This window comes from Petromyzon marinus, chromosome 21 (genome assembly GCF_048934315.1).
Source record: "Petromyzon marinus isolate PM22_M1 ecotype Great Lakes invasive population chromosome 21, UKy_Petmar_22M1.pri1.0, whole genome shotgun sequence".
Taxonomy (NCBI): Eukaryota; Metazoa; Chordata; class Hyperoartia; order Petromyzontiformes; family Petromyzontidae; genus Petromyzon; species Petromyzon marinus.
In genome coordinates, this window is record NC_133687.1 from 14183221 (window position 1) to 14197315 (window position 14095).

Here is a 14095-nt window from a genome sequence, read left to right on the forward strand (position 1 = left end):
CATATCTCTACGTCGGTATTCTGTAACCTAATTAAACAACACCGTACAGTTTTTGGGGTTGCATCTTTAAGTTTAAGCGATGTGTTTTTTAGGTTGTTACAGTGTTCGAGACTGACAAAACAAGTTGGGGGGTTTAAAATTATACTTGAAGATTTGATGGGTTAAACAACAGTCCAGAGCTGTTTTCATACCAACCTTGTGTATATATACGCAAAACACATCTTGAGCAGGTGACCAAGGAGAGACGAGAGCTCTGATTTTGGTGGCAAGGAATGCGGGTTTGGACGCTCAATGCATTTCCTGCAAAAGCAGCAAGTTACTTGGGCTTGCGTCACAACCTGCAGCAATGTCAGCATCACTCTTCCTGCATAATTGGGAAGTGGTGTTTTTATTATTTTAGCCGCTCTGTGTTTTGCACGACCATGTACTAAGAAAGTATGTTGCACAATGCCTTTCCAGCTCGTTAAAAAAAAGTGGCCGGGTGACTCGGAAGATAGAGCGCTGAGCTGGCACCTCCTAATATCCTGGGTTTCAATCCAGGAGACTGCCTGTAATGTTGTTTGTATAAAGGTGTCAGTTTTTGTGCTAGATAAAAAGGGTAAAAACCTATTACTATGCCTGTAATGTTGTTTATTGTGCCCCTGATAACTCCTAATATCCTGGGTTTCAATCCAGGAGACTGCCTGTAATGTTGTTTGTATAAAGGTGTCAGTTTTTGTGCCAGATAAAAAGGGTAAAAACCTATTACTATGCCTGTAATGTTGTTTATTGTGCCCCTGATAACCAGTCTTCACACAAAAAAACCTAATAAAATGTGGTTTAGCATTTAATTAATCTAAATTCCAGCTTCTATTATGCGATGAACACTACTCTCTGTAACATACTGGGTTGGATAGTGCTGCCCCCTCATAAGTAAGAGATCACGTAAAGAGCATTCGGAAGCAGTTCTGTGATACCTCCTTCCGTGGACCGTTATCTAACACGGGGTGATACTCTCATCTGCGAGAGTTCTGATTTGTGTTCTTCGCCTTCATGGTGCCGTTTGTTGCTGGCCGCTTGACATTATGTTGCCTTTGGACCTGTGTTTGGCAACTCTTTTTAAACATTCTGGCGAATTGCCCGATGATGCTGGATGTAGTTACCAGCGAAACGTCGTACTCAAACTGTAAATGTTGTGGATTCACTCTTCAACACACCGGTGGGCTAAAATAGTGAATTATTTGTCTTTTGTCAACGTGACACTTTTTTTGCTGATTGGCCGTGTCGGGTGGAGGGTTACAACAAATTTATAAATAACGCGATCTAACCCAAAAACCTTTATTATGAAATATATATGTACACTTGACCACATAGGAAAACTGCATCCTATGTGTTTTCATGCATGTCCATTCCTATATATCCGTGCGCTTGTAGGTGACAAGGCGTTGGATGGATACAGCAAGAAGAAGTATGTGTGCAAGCTGCTGTTTATTTTTCTTCTGGGCCATGACATTGACTTCGGGCACATGGAGGCTGTCAATCTGCTCAGCTCCAACAAATACACTGAAAAACAAATTGTAAGTAGCATTTACGCACACAGTAGCGGCCCTGCCCCAATCTCGATGGCCTTGCCATCGTGAGCGGGATTCCAGTTCCAGCTTAATCATGCCCGACGGTGGCTAGGAACGTTTGTCCCTTGATAACATTCTCGCCACTGTTTTTGGTCTTGAGCGGAAATCGAGCGCAGGTCGCCGGGTTCATAGAGCGATGCGCCAAGCACTACACCCATGCTTAACACACATACACGTGAATGGGTGGGACTTCATGCCTCTGCTCAACAGCAGGTGTCGGGAGCATTATCGTCGTAAAGATCATCGGCAGATACAGCGGTACCGTTAGAATCATCGCTCTGACGCTGTGGGCACACGCAGCTGTTGGACGCGCAAGCAGCCGAAACTACCCAATATCCGTCATTTAAAAATGTCTTTCAACGTGACTTTTCACAGATTATTGCAATACTTTGAACATATTTTTACAGCCCTAAAGTAATATGTACACACGTTAATGCGTGCACCCACACACGCGCGGTTTCTTAGACATGCTTACCAGGATGTACACATGTACGGTAAGTTCTCGCTTAACACGTGTTCACACACCGCGTTTTCTTGAAGATGCAGGTAACACTTTTGCATAACGGGAACGCGTATCATTATAATGTGAAATTTTGCCTGTTATAACACTGCTTCTGAGTGGTCGATGACGAAGTATTTTCTTTAGCTGTGCGGCTAAACGAAATGATACAGTACGTGGAATGATACAGTACATGGCGGTGTACCCTCATCTCCGTTCTTTGTCCCGCCATGGGATGAGTACATGCTGAGTTTATCGTGAAAACTTGGTTCATATTTGCATTGCTTTATTATTTATTCATGCCCTGTAATGTGTAAACATGCAGTGATTTCTCACTTTGCACGATTTTGCTTGACTTGGCGCATCTTTTGCGTCAAGCGGGGGGGGAGTCGCCGCGTAGGCGCGCGTGCCGCGTGTGCGTGCAAACCCTTTGGCTCGTGCCCGCGTGAGGACTTCGCATCTCTTCCTCATTTTCCTGGACAGGGCTACCTGTTCATCTCGGTGCTCGTCAACTCCAACAGCGAGCTGATCAGGCTCATCAGCAATGCCATCCGCAACGACCTGTCGAGCCGCAACCCGATCTTCATCAACCTTGCCCTGCACTGCATCGCCAATGTGGGCAGTCGGGAGATGGCCGAGGCGCTGGCGTCCGAGGTCCCGAAGCTCCTCATCGCTTCGTACGTCCCGCCCTGGTTTTTTTCCATGCTTGCATGTGTGCGTGGCGTTTTTTCGATCGATCGATCTTTATATTACGTGGTCAAAATCACCCGCAATTTAAAGTAGGCGTCGGTGCACATTACACAGCGGAATGGTACGGGGGCGGGGGGGGCGGCATATGAAACTTGTCCTGACCTCGGCGGCTAACACAGACCGAGCAAAGTAGATTGCAAGCATGCGCAACGAATAGCGTAAGAAAAAAAGGTTGATGAAATAAAAAGTAAAGAAGCGGTTTTTTTCTCCCTTCAATTTTTTTGTTTTAATGGGAAGGCAAGTCTGAAGAAGAGTTAGTTTCTATAATCTATTATTGTTATCATTACGCTTGCTTACCCAGGAAAGCCTCGCCGAGTCCCGCCATGTTTTCGCAGTAGGGAGGCGATGTTGTTGCTCCTGCTGTGTAATCCCAATTGACTAATTTGCAGCATTGGGATGTCTCGAGAGTGCGGGCATATTACGAAACTATTTAAGCTATTTTTGTTTTACCAGGTAAGGTCCACTGAGCTACATAGCTCCTTTTCAGAAGCGACCTGTCCACTAATGATAGCACAACGAGAAGTGGCTTATCACGTGGAAATTTATAGCAGCAGCCAAATACTCTGAACGTGCGATGTCGATTCAAAACGTAGAGGGAAAAACCGCAGGACCCGGAGGATAATCCACGCGACCATGGAGAGAGGACATGAAAATTACAAATATACAGGTGTCAGGGTCGGGATCAAACCTACAGGCGAGGTAGTTAAGATCTCTCCACCGTATGGGGCCCTTGAGCTTTAAGAGTGAACAGGAGAAGCTTGAGGAAAACCATGGCAGAACAAGAGGAGAATTTACAAACTTCACACAGTTTAAGGTGCCCGAGTCCGGGAATCTTAAAATCGTGCCCAGTGCCACCCTGTAGCCCACTGAATCCTAGAGGAGTGATGGTTCAGTGGTTATCGCAGTGTGCAATCCCACTGTCCCAGGATTGTGATCCTATTATATTTTTGCGCATGATGGCACCAATAAGTTCAGCAGCTAAATGCCAACATCGGGGTGTGCTAGCCACGACGAGAGGGTTTCAGGAGGCGCGCAGATTTTCAGTGGTTGACTCTGTGGTTTTAAAGTTGATGGCAACGCAACGTGCACGCGTGTGTTTATTTTGCGCGTACGGCGGTGTGAAACAGAGACACAATGGACAGCGTGAAGCAGAGCGCCGCACTGTGCTTGCTGCGGCTTTACCGCACCTCGCCGGATGTGATCCCCGTGGGAGACTGGACATCGCGGGTTATCCACCTGTTAAACGACCAGCACATGGTACTAAACCCAGGCTCGCCCTCCTTCTCACGCTGATGCACACCACAGACATTATATTTTTGTGTACGCGTTTGAAAAATGTAATTGTTTGTGTGGATACTGCCTGCCATGATGATGCTGATAATGTTTTTGTGATTTGGTGACTGATAAATGGGGTATGCTTGGGGGGGGGGCTACCTTATCTAGAGGTGCCACGGCGGCGAGATGTTAACTACCTTGCCTGGTATACAGGAGGTTGTGCGTTCGATTCCGACCATGACAGTGCCTGTATATTTTTTTTGGAGCTTGCAAGTTCTCCCCGTGGTTGCGTGGATTTTTCTCCGGGTCCTCCAGTTTTTCCCTCCACATTTAGAAACATGCCTTTTGGAATATTTAGCCGCAATACATTTCCACATGATAAGCCACTTCGTTGGGCTTTCATTTGTGGCCAGGTCGCTTATGAAAAAGAGCTATGTAGCTCAGAGGGCTTTACTTGGTAAAATAAATGCATGTTTCTAAATGTGGAGGAAAGAGCCAGAGGACCTGGAGAAAAATCCACACGACCACAGGGAGACGGAGCACGCAAACTCCAAAAATACAGCCATCATCAGGGTCGAGATTGAACCCACGACCTCCTGTATCCCAGGCGAGGTAGTTACGTGGGCTTGACAGAGTGCGACAACTATTGCTATTTGTTCAGTGCGCAACACTTTTTTAATGTTGTTTCTCTTCAGGGGGTGGTGACCGCAGCCACGAGTCTCATAACAGCGCTGGCCCAGAAGAACCCGGAGGAGTACAAGGGCAGCGTCTCGCTCGCCGTCTCACGGCTCAGCAGGGTACGTGTGCACACCCTTTGCCCCCGTGTCTCCCCCTCAGCCGTTGTCCTCGCTCAAAAACACGAGCGCGTGTGCAGAAACGACGTGTGGCTGCCCATGTGCGATTCGTGCAAAACCCCACCATGTCGTTATGATCTTGACTTGGTGCCCTCCGAAACCTTGCCCCGGGCCTAAATATTAGTACAATGGTGTGGTTGGTTGCAAGCGAGCATTGTTATTGGCGGGACAAAAGTAGCGAACGTGTGTCGTGCTGCCATACAGCATTGCCACTACAATCAATAAATACCATGTGGGTGCACCGTGGTGTAGCGATCAATGTTCTTTCCTACAACGCTAATGGCAATTGGTATTTGAAATTACTATAGTCTTTCCTACGTCGGCTCCACTTTAAACTCTTAATTTCTTGGTGTAGTGTCATTGTTAATAAACAATTCACAGCCCTTTGCCAGTCCACTGATGGATGAAGGCTTCTCTGTTTTACGTTAGTTGTGGGGCTTGTTTTAGCATACTTCGCCACTCAGGCCATTGCGGGTTGATGAAGGCTAGCTAGAGGTGGGGGGGATGTGGGAGCGCCCCCCCCCCCCCAACCGGTGGAGGGGGGAGCAGTGGGTGGTAATGAGGACCGGTTCATATACCACTCAGCACTCGTATAAGCAGTGAGCAGGAATCGAACTCGGGTCGCCAGGTTCAGAGTACAAGTGTGATAACCTCTCTGCCACCTGTGTCTTCTCCGTGTCGTTATTAGCACTGGGGAAAGCAGTTTTACAGGGGGAGTTAATGTGTGTTTGGCATTTGTTGTCAGGTGCTTGTTACTGCGGTTGGCTGAGTAAAGTTGGTTGTATTTGTCTGCGAGTGAGTTTTGCAATACTGTCGTCAGCGTGTACACCACACTATGATCTTGCAAATCCTGCGATCAGTTGCTGGTCACGCATCCCCGATTGCCAATTGATAGATTAACCTGGCATGTATCCTGCTGTAACTTAAAATAAATAATACAGATGGTTTTGTGATGTGGTCAGGAACATGTCATTTATGCATTCGGAGGCGCTAAACTAAACTTTTTTTATTTTACCGGTCAAGGCCCACTGAGCTATTTCGCTCTTTTTTCAGAAGCCACCCGGCCACAAATAATAGCTCAACGAGGTGACTTATCACGTGGAAATTTATTACAGCTAATACTGTAAATGCATGTTTCTGAATGTGGAGGGAAAAACCCGAGGACCCGGAGAAAAATACACGCAACCACAGTGAGAGAGAGACACGCAAACTCCAAATATACAGGAAGTCAGGGCCGGGATCAAACTTACGACCAGGCGAGATAGTTAACATTGCCACTGTGGTGTTATGGTTGTGTTGTGCTGTTATGCATTGCCACACACGTTACCCTAGGCCATGGAGGCCTTGAATAATAACTTACTATTTATAACACTTGCTTTTATAGTCTGTCCAGAAAAGTGACAGCCTCTGTGTGTGTGTGTGTGTGGCATGGTGGGTGGAGCAGATCGTGACATCCTCTTACACAGATCTGCAGGACTACACCTACTATTTTGTGCCAGCGCCGTGGCTCTCTGTGAAGCTTCTGCGCCTGCTGCAGTGCTACCCACCACCCGGTACGTCGGTCACTTTGGATCGTTACGCCGCGGTGTTGCCCACGGGTGACGCGTCGCTCCCATAACACGCGTGACACGAGCGTTATCCCCGGAGAAGCGTAATTCGTGAGTTGATTTTTTTTGCGCTTGCGAAGAGCGTTTACATTCGACAAATTGATTTGCTTGGCAATTTGTGGGGTGCTGGAGGGCCTTGATGGGACAAAGTTGGCCACATCGTTACGTGGCTTATCGCTATTTTTATTTATTTATGAATGGCAGCGAGCCGTCTGCCAGTGCAGCATGGTTCTCCAAATCACACATTGTCACGGTGAATATTACGTCGCAATTAGCCAATAAGTATGTCATGCATGATGCTTTCAGTACATTACGTTTGCCTGACATGGTAATTCATTTAGTGCGGGCTGGTACGTCCCAGTGCCCCACGGTATGACACAGCGAGACATGTCTCCTTATTCTTTACAGTGCCATTCTGCCTCACGGTATCTAATCGATGCCTTCGTAGTTCATCATTAACACTTTTGTTGTGCACTCCTATTCATGTGTACTTGGCTGTGCACGCACACACGCACACCCACGTGTGCGCCTGCATTCTCCCCTGTGTGCCCGCCTACTGCGTTCGCCTGTGCTGCGTGACAGAGGACCCGGCAGTGCGCGGGCGTCTGAGCGAGTGCCTGGAGAACATCCTAAACAAGGCGCAGGAGCCGCCGAAGTCGAAGAAAGTGCAGCATTCCAATGCCAAGAACGCCGTGCTCTTTGAAGCCATCAACCTCATCATTCATCACGACAGGTGTGGGCCCCCTTTCTCCTCCCCTCATGTCAACGTGGCCAATCGGGTGGGGCCCAGGTTTTGCTCAGTTTTATGATGGCAGCGTCTTGATTGATTTACTCCACACCCATGGGTCTCCGTGGCAAACATGGCGTTCTATTTACGCTTCGTTGAGCTGACATTTGGGATGGCGAGGTCACTTCTGAAAAACAACTAATAGCTCAATGGGCTTTACCTGGTAAAATTATAGTAGGTTTATTTAGTTTTTGTGATTTGCTTACCTTTCCTTTTTATTTTGGACTTTTTGTTTGTCATTGTAATGTTCTGACCCACCTTACCAGACATCTGTGAAAAAGAGCTTCATAGCTCATCGGATTTCTCCAGGATAAATATTCTGATTCTATTTTAACGGGTGGTTGCATTATTGCACAACATATCATATCTGCATTATTTCACGATGAGGGTGTTGGGATGATGATGATGATGACGACGATGATGACAGTGATGCGGCTACTGATGAGGATGATTACGGTACAGTGATAACCGGTGTAATTAGCGGCCTCTCTCTCTGTTCCCCTCTGCTCCAGCGAACCAAATTTGCTGGTGCGCGCGTGCAACCAACTCGGCCAGTTCCTCCAGCACCGTGAGACGAACCTGCGTTACTTGGCCCTGGAAAGCATGTGCCTGCTGGCATCGTCGGAGTTCTCGCACGAGGCTGTCAAGAAGCACCAGGAAACCGTCATCAATGCCCTCAAGGTACATGCTTCTCCTCCATCATCGTGCTGCCGTTACAAATAATCTGTGCCTTGAGTTTCCTGGCCTGGGTGCTAGGCTGGGCTCCTCTCCACCACTGGCCAATAAGGGCGCCGCGGTGGTGAATGTTAACTACTTCGCCTGGTATACAGGAGGTTGTGGGTTCGATCCCGACCCTGACACCTGAGGTATATTTGGAGTTTGCGTGTGTCTCTCCCCGTGGTCACGTCCGGGTCCTCCAGTTTTTCCCTCCACATTTAGAATTGACATGCGTTTAGAGCAGTGGTTCTTAACCTGGGGTGCACGCCACCCCCTTGGGGTGCGAGATGCCCTTTTTGAGAACCAACGTGGTGCAGGCTGTAGTAAAGGTTATAAGAACCTCTGGTGTAGAGTATTTGACTGCTATAAAAATCCATGTGATAAGCAACTTCATTGGGCTATCATTTGTGGTCAGGTCGCTTCTGCAAAAGGGCTATATAGCTCAGTGGGTCTTACCTGGTAAAAAAAAAAAAAAAATTCTAAAAGAATTAATAATTAATGTTAGTGACTGCTGCGAACTGGTGCCAGCAAAAAAACTCATCGGTTAACTGGCTGTGCGCGTTTTCCCGTGTAACAATCTAATGAGTTGCATGGCGGAAAAATTTCGGAAGACTTATAATAGCTAGCGAAAATTATGAGGTGGAAATAACGAATACAGAAGACTGACCACACGGCTAATTTAAAATTGCTCTAACTTTTCAATTTGTGCTCCTCATGAATGTAATTGCTTCGCTAGAATATTCTTAAAATTTGAGAGAATATAAAAAAAAGCCTCGCCAATCCAAATTAAATTGCTCTATCTTTTCAATTTGTGCTCCTCATGAATGTAATTGCTTCGCTAGAATATTCTTAAAATTTGAGAGAATATAAAAAAGCCTCGCCAATCCAAATTATCTTGTACACCGGTCCGTACTTGTCTTGAAATCAATGCCGATACACAGGGTCAGTGCTACACCTGTCAAAAACAGACCCCCCCCTCCCCACCATTGACTTGTCTAGTCAAGAGTAATGGTCACTGCTCAGTTTAAGATAAATTAACCGAAACGATAGATCGGTTTACTGCTTAATTCCTTTAAATTAAAAGAGAAAACTGCTGACTTTGTTGTGTTCCACATTAAATAAAAAATATTGTACCTTCTCTCACTTCTCTTACATGTAAAATCAAATCTCCGCAATGCCCCTTTGCTGCCCTGCGTGGTGATGGAACAGACCGAGAGGGATGTGAGCGTTCGCCAGCGAGCCGTGGACCTGCTCTACGCCATGTGCGACCGTAGCAATGCACAGGAGATCACCTCCGAAATGCTCAACTATCTGGAGACAGCCGACTACTCGATCCGGGAGGAGATGGTGTGTAAAAACGAATTTGTGTCCGTGTACTTATATGCTCCGTCGCTCACTCTCATATGTGGCCAGGTCGCTTCTGAAAAATAAGTTAATACCTCAGTGGGCTTTACTTGTTAGGATGGGGATGGTTTAGTTGTATTGGTATGTGTATGTGTTGGGGTGATTTTGTTTACCTCTCTTGTACTCTCCACTACTATTGTTCTTATCCGCCCCTACTGGACATCACAATCAGAATCTATAAATACAGATTCTGATTTATATATTTTGGGTGGCGACAGGGCCCAAAATAAAGTGTTTTAAAGGAACTAAAATGTATTAACTTTTTCAGTGTGTAAATACATTATTGGGTAATATAGTATTTCTTTCGGTAAAGTCATGTAGGTATAAAATAAATGTATACCTACGTATGTATCCCTGCAGTCGCGAAAACTTCCTGTAAGTGACCGTTAACATCTTATGCACTTTTTTCCCCGGTGCCACCAGAATTTGGACAGCATTTGCCCTCTACTAATTTTATAAGAAATAAGAGCCTGTATTCCGTGCATTAACACCAGCATTCTGACACACGTCGCCCAACGTGAAGGGGTGCTTGCCCACACCTCAAGTGTTGTGCACACGGTGGCTAGGAGATGTTAACTACCTCGCATGGTACACAGGAGGCTGTGAGTTCGATTCCGACCTTGACGCCTGCTGTATATTTGGAGTTTGCATGTTCTTCTCGTGGTCGTATGGATTTTTCTCCAGGTCCTCCGGTTTTTCTCTCCGCATTTAGAAACGTGCGTTCAGAGTATTTGGCTGCGATAAATTTCCACGCGATAAGCCACTTCGTTGGGCTATCATTTGTGGCCAGGTCGCTTCTGAAAGAGCTACGTAGCTCAGTGAGCCTTATCTGGTAATATAAAGAATAGTTTTGTTCATAGTTTTTTCGTAATAAGACGCTGGTCGGCATATACTTATGCCAGCAGTCCCGTGTAAACTATTCGCTTTGTTTTAAGTGGTATCATTAAGGTTTTCATTAGGGCCAAGTCGGTGTAAATTACAACTCGACCAGTCTAACGTGTTACCCTTGTATAGACACTGCTCGTTTGTCATTGCCTGCTTCCAGTTGTCTTTGAGGATTGTGCTGCGTTATCTCAGTGGTAAGGAGATGAATCTACGCTTGCACATCGATTCACTTTAACCAAAACCAGTACGAGCCTGAGTCGTACTCTACCGCGGCTGCAAGCTTGCAGAGTACAGGGCGGGCGACGTGTATTGTCGATGGTTGTAATTGAGATAATATTCGCACTAACGATGAGGACTGTCATGTTAATTGTAATCATTGTAGCAGTGGCTGTTGTATTGGTCACCAGTGTGGGTGATGATGGTGGTTATGCTGGTGTTTAGGAGGAGTTGAACAATCTGTGATGTAAAAGAAAATCTACGCATTTATCAGTGTTAATTTTTCTTGCTTCTGCACCACTGCCCGAAGCAAGAATTATTTTCTTGATGATTGTCGTGGTGGTAACGATAATATTGGCTTAAATGCCAATGTAGAGGTCTGCTCCCTACGACAAGAGGGCTTCGGGGAGAGAGTTGGTGTGGCTTTGCTGTTCCTGATGCTTCATTCACGATGGTGACGAAAACAAAGCCTTTGCCAACGATGGGTGGCGGCTATCGTGTGACCCCCGCCTCCCCGCGTGCAGGTGCTGAAGGTGGCGATCTTGGCGGAGCGGTACGCGGTGGATTACACGTGGTACGTGGACACCATACTCAACCTCATCCGCATCGCAGGCGACTACGTGAGCGAAGAAGTGTGGTACCGCGTCATCCAGATCGTCACGAACCGCGACGACGTGCAGGGCTACGCGGCCAAGACCGTCTTTGAGGTACGTGCTCGTTTCCCAGGAAGTCAGGATAACCGTGTCATCTGACTGGCTCTTTTTTAATTTTTTAAACAGCTGTCATGACCTTGCCAAAATGACCAGCGAGAATTGCACGAGATATTAACAGTCACTACAAATTATTGTTTTTTTGTGTGTTTAGTTTTTTTTGCTTCCCCCGCACCTCCCATTAGCATGGTTGGCTACGTACGGTGCGAAAGAAGTTCTACTTGCATACATATTATTTTGTAATTTTATTCTAATTCATCTGGACCAATGAGTAACATAACATGAGAGATATCGGGTTTTCATTTTGGTCCAAGTAATGACTTTCCTTCAGAATGAGTTGTTGATTGGAAAATAAATTGCTATATTTATGTAGAAGCTCTTGTCTACAAAGATATGGGAGAACCGATCTCAGATAAGAGAGCGAAGAAATAAACTCTGTTGTGCCTTGGGCTTACTAAATCATTAATGGCCCGGGTAACCTCGAGTTATGCTTTTTTTGTTATCAGTCCATTATAAAAATAATTATTGACAAGCCTTTTTATTGTTCGTGAGATGAATGCAATTATAGTCCAGCTTAGGGCTTTATAGTCTGTACATGCTGTTTTTATAAGTATTAAATTGGGCTCATTTTAAGTGTGCAGCTCTGAGCAATTGGTGCATGTGTTGTGGACTCTGTGTGTGTACAGGCACTGCAGGCCCCAGCATGCCATGAAAACATGGTCAAGGTGGGTGGTTACATCTTGGGAGAATTCGGAAATCTCATCGCTGGAGACCCTCGCTCCAGGTGTGTGTGTCCTTGTGTACACCTTTTTTTTTCTGGATTAGATCGATGTGGGCTGCTCTCGTCAGGGAGCATAAACCATCGCGTGAACACCGGTCACCCTCGCAGCGGATTTTAGCGAGCCATCGTACAAAGACGGTCAGCGCATCGTGCAGTTTTTAGATGCGGTTCTGCGGCCATCTGGGACGCTCTTCTGATATTAGGAAGCCACTGGAGCTATGCACTTTTAAATCTAGATTTAAAAGTAATTTTTTCAAAAATGCTTAGTGTGTTTAGTTTTTTGTCCTTCCCCTACACCTCCGATTCGCGCAGTTGACTACGTATGGTGCGAAATAAGTTCTACATACATGTACTTACAATCATAGCTAAAGGAGTTTATAAGCGATATTGTATAAACCAAAACGTACCACAGGAAAGGACTTGTGAGCAACTCGCCTCTTTGCTTTTTTTTTAAAGTGGTCAAGAAAATCCAGAATGGAATTCTGTCTGACTCTGCTCCTCGTATCGCCTGTCCTCTGTGTCCCCCACCACCCACCCTTGACATGTGTCACAGCCTGTCACAATGAACAACATCGCGACAACTTGTAAACGTACTCGTCTGTCCTCGATCCTTTACCCCACCATACCCATCCCTCGCTGCCTTACCCGCCCTGGCCCCCTATACATGACCAGCTTCATCAGTGCCTCTGTCTAACTGGTAACATCCCCACAGCTCTCAAGGTTGCTGCTATTACTCTATCCTACAAATTCACATTTTGGTCTCAATTTATTTTCTCTGATCCCTCCAAAAAAATGTCCCCCTCCCCCCCCCCCCCCGTGGTCTGGATGACCCAGTACAATGTGGTTTTCCGCCAAAGCCATTCTTTTGAAAGTGCTCTCCAACATTCGGTTAATGACTTTAGTCACCCTTCAGACAATGGGTCGCTATCAGCGCTGCTTCTCCTAGGCCTCTGGTGCTTTTGACGCTGTAGGCCACTCCATCCACTCGCTCCTCTTTTGTGCACTTCCGTAATATTTAGGGGACTCCGTCACACTTCCCTTCTGGTTTCCTATTTACCTTCCAAAACCGCTGCTATATTTCCATGCAGGGACCGTCTTCCTGTCAGACACACCTGTGTGTGCAACGGTGTCTCACACAGCGCCATCCTCAGCTCCTTGCTCTTCTCAATATACTCACTCTCCTGCTTGGCTATATCATACGTGAGCCATTACTCCTCTGCTGAAGGCACCCAGCTATAGCTCGCTATTGACTCCATAAACTCAGCTTCACTGTCCACTCATAGTTTTTTATTTATTTATCATAACTTTGAAACAACTGGATTCCATCTGTTTCTAACAGAATCTGCTCTGTTCGTCCCATAACCAGTCCGAGAATCTTCAACACTCTTAAAGTGGCCTTACCAGCATTCATGTTGGCGCCGTGTAAGTGTGCAATGATGTTTGTGTTTCGATTTTTTTAAACGTTCGTTTACCTGTATACATGGCCAAGTCTTGAGTTTGTCTCTGAACCGCATCGGACTGAACCTTGAGCGAATTCTGTCGTGTGCGTGTGTTTGTGGGTGCCTGCGTGTGCAGCCCCCTCGTGCAGTTCAACCTGCTGCACTCCAAGTTCCACCTGTGCAGCGTATCGACGCGCGCGCTGCTGCTCAGCACGTACATCAAGTTCGTGAACCTCTTCCCCGAGATCAAGCCCACCATCCAGGAGGTGCTGCGTTCGGGGAACCAGCTCCGCAACGCCGACGCCGAACTGCAGCAGCGAGCGGTCGAGTACCTCAAGCTGAGCACCGTCGCCACCACCGACGTGCTGGTTCGACCGCCCACCCCCACCCGCTGCATGCCACCGACGAAACGGCATCGCCGTCGTCGTCATCTTCGCCGCCACCGCCTTCATCGCTCGGCAGCAAAACACGACTGACACTTACCACCGGCAGCATAGGAAACACACAGTTGTTAACATCCGCGATGATGTAGCAGTCAAAAGTCAGTGTGTTTTTTGTGCT

General features: G+C 46.6%; 1 protein-coding gene across 1 annotated transcript in view; it reads left to right on the top strand.

The window, feature by feature from the left end:
- Positions 1 to 14095, top strand: part of LOC116944580 (AP-2 complex subunit alpha-2-like) — a 51235-nt gene that overhangs the window by 11760 nt on the left and 25380 nt on the right. Inside the window, exons 3-13 of the mRNA XM_076068620.1 lie at positions 1414 to 1556; positions 2593 to 2786; positions 3987 to 4116; positions 4830 to 4931; positions 6433 to 6541; positions 7178 to 7328; positions 7895 to 8063; positions 9309 to 9446; positions 11129 to 11311; positions 12001 to 12098; positions 13671 to 13902. Of these exons, the coding sequence (XP_075924735.1) occupies positions 1414 to 1556; positions 2593 to 2786; positions 3987 to 4116; positions 4830 to 4931; positions 6433 to 6541; positions 7178 to 7328; positions 7895 to 8063; positions 9309 to 9446; positions 11129 to 11311; positions 12001 to 12098; positions 13671 to 13902 (1649 nt within the window). The remainder of the gene's footprint in view (positions 1 to 1413; positions 1557 to 2592; positions 2787 to 3986; positions 4117 to 4829; positions 4932 to 6432; positions 6542 to 7177; positions 7329 to 7894; positions 8064 to 9308; positions 9447 to 11128; positions 11312 to 12000; positions 12099 to 13670; positions 13903 to 14095) is intronic.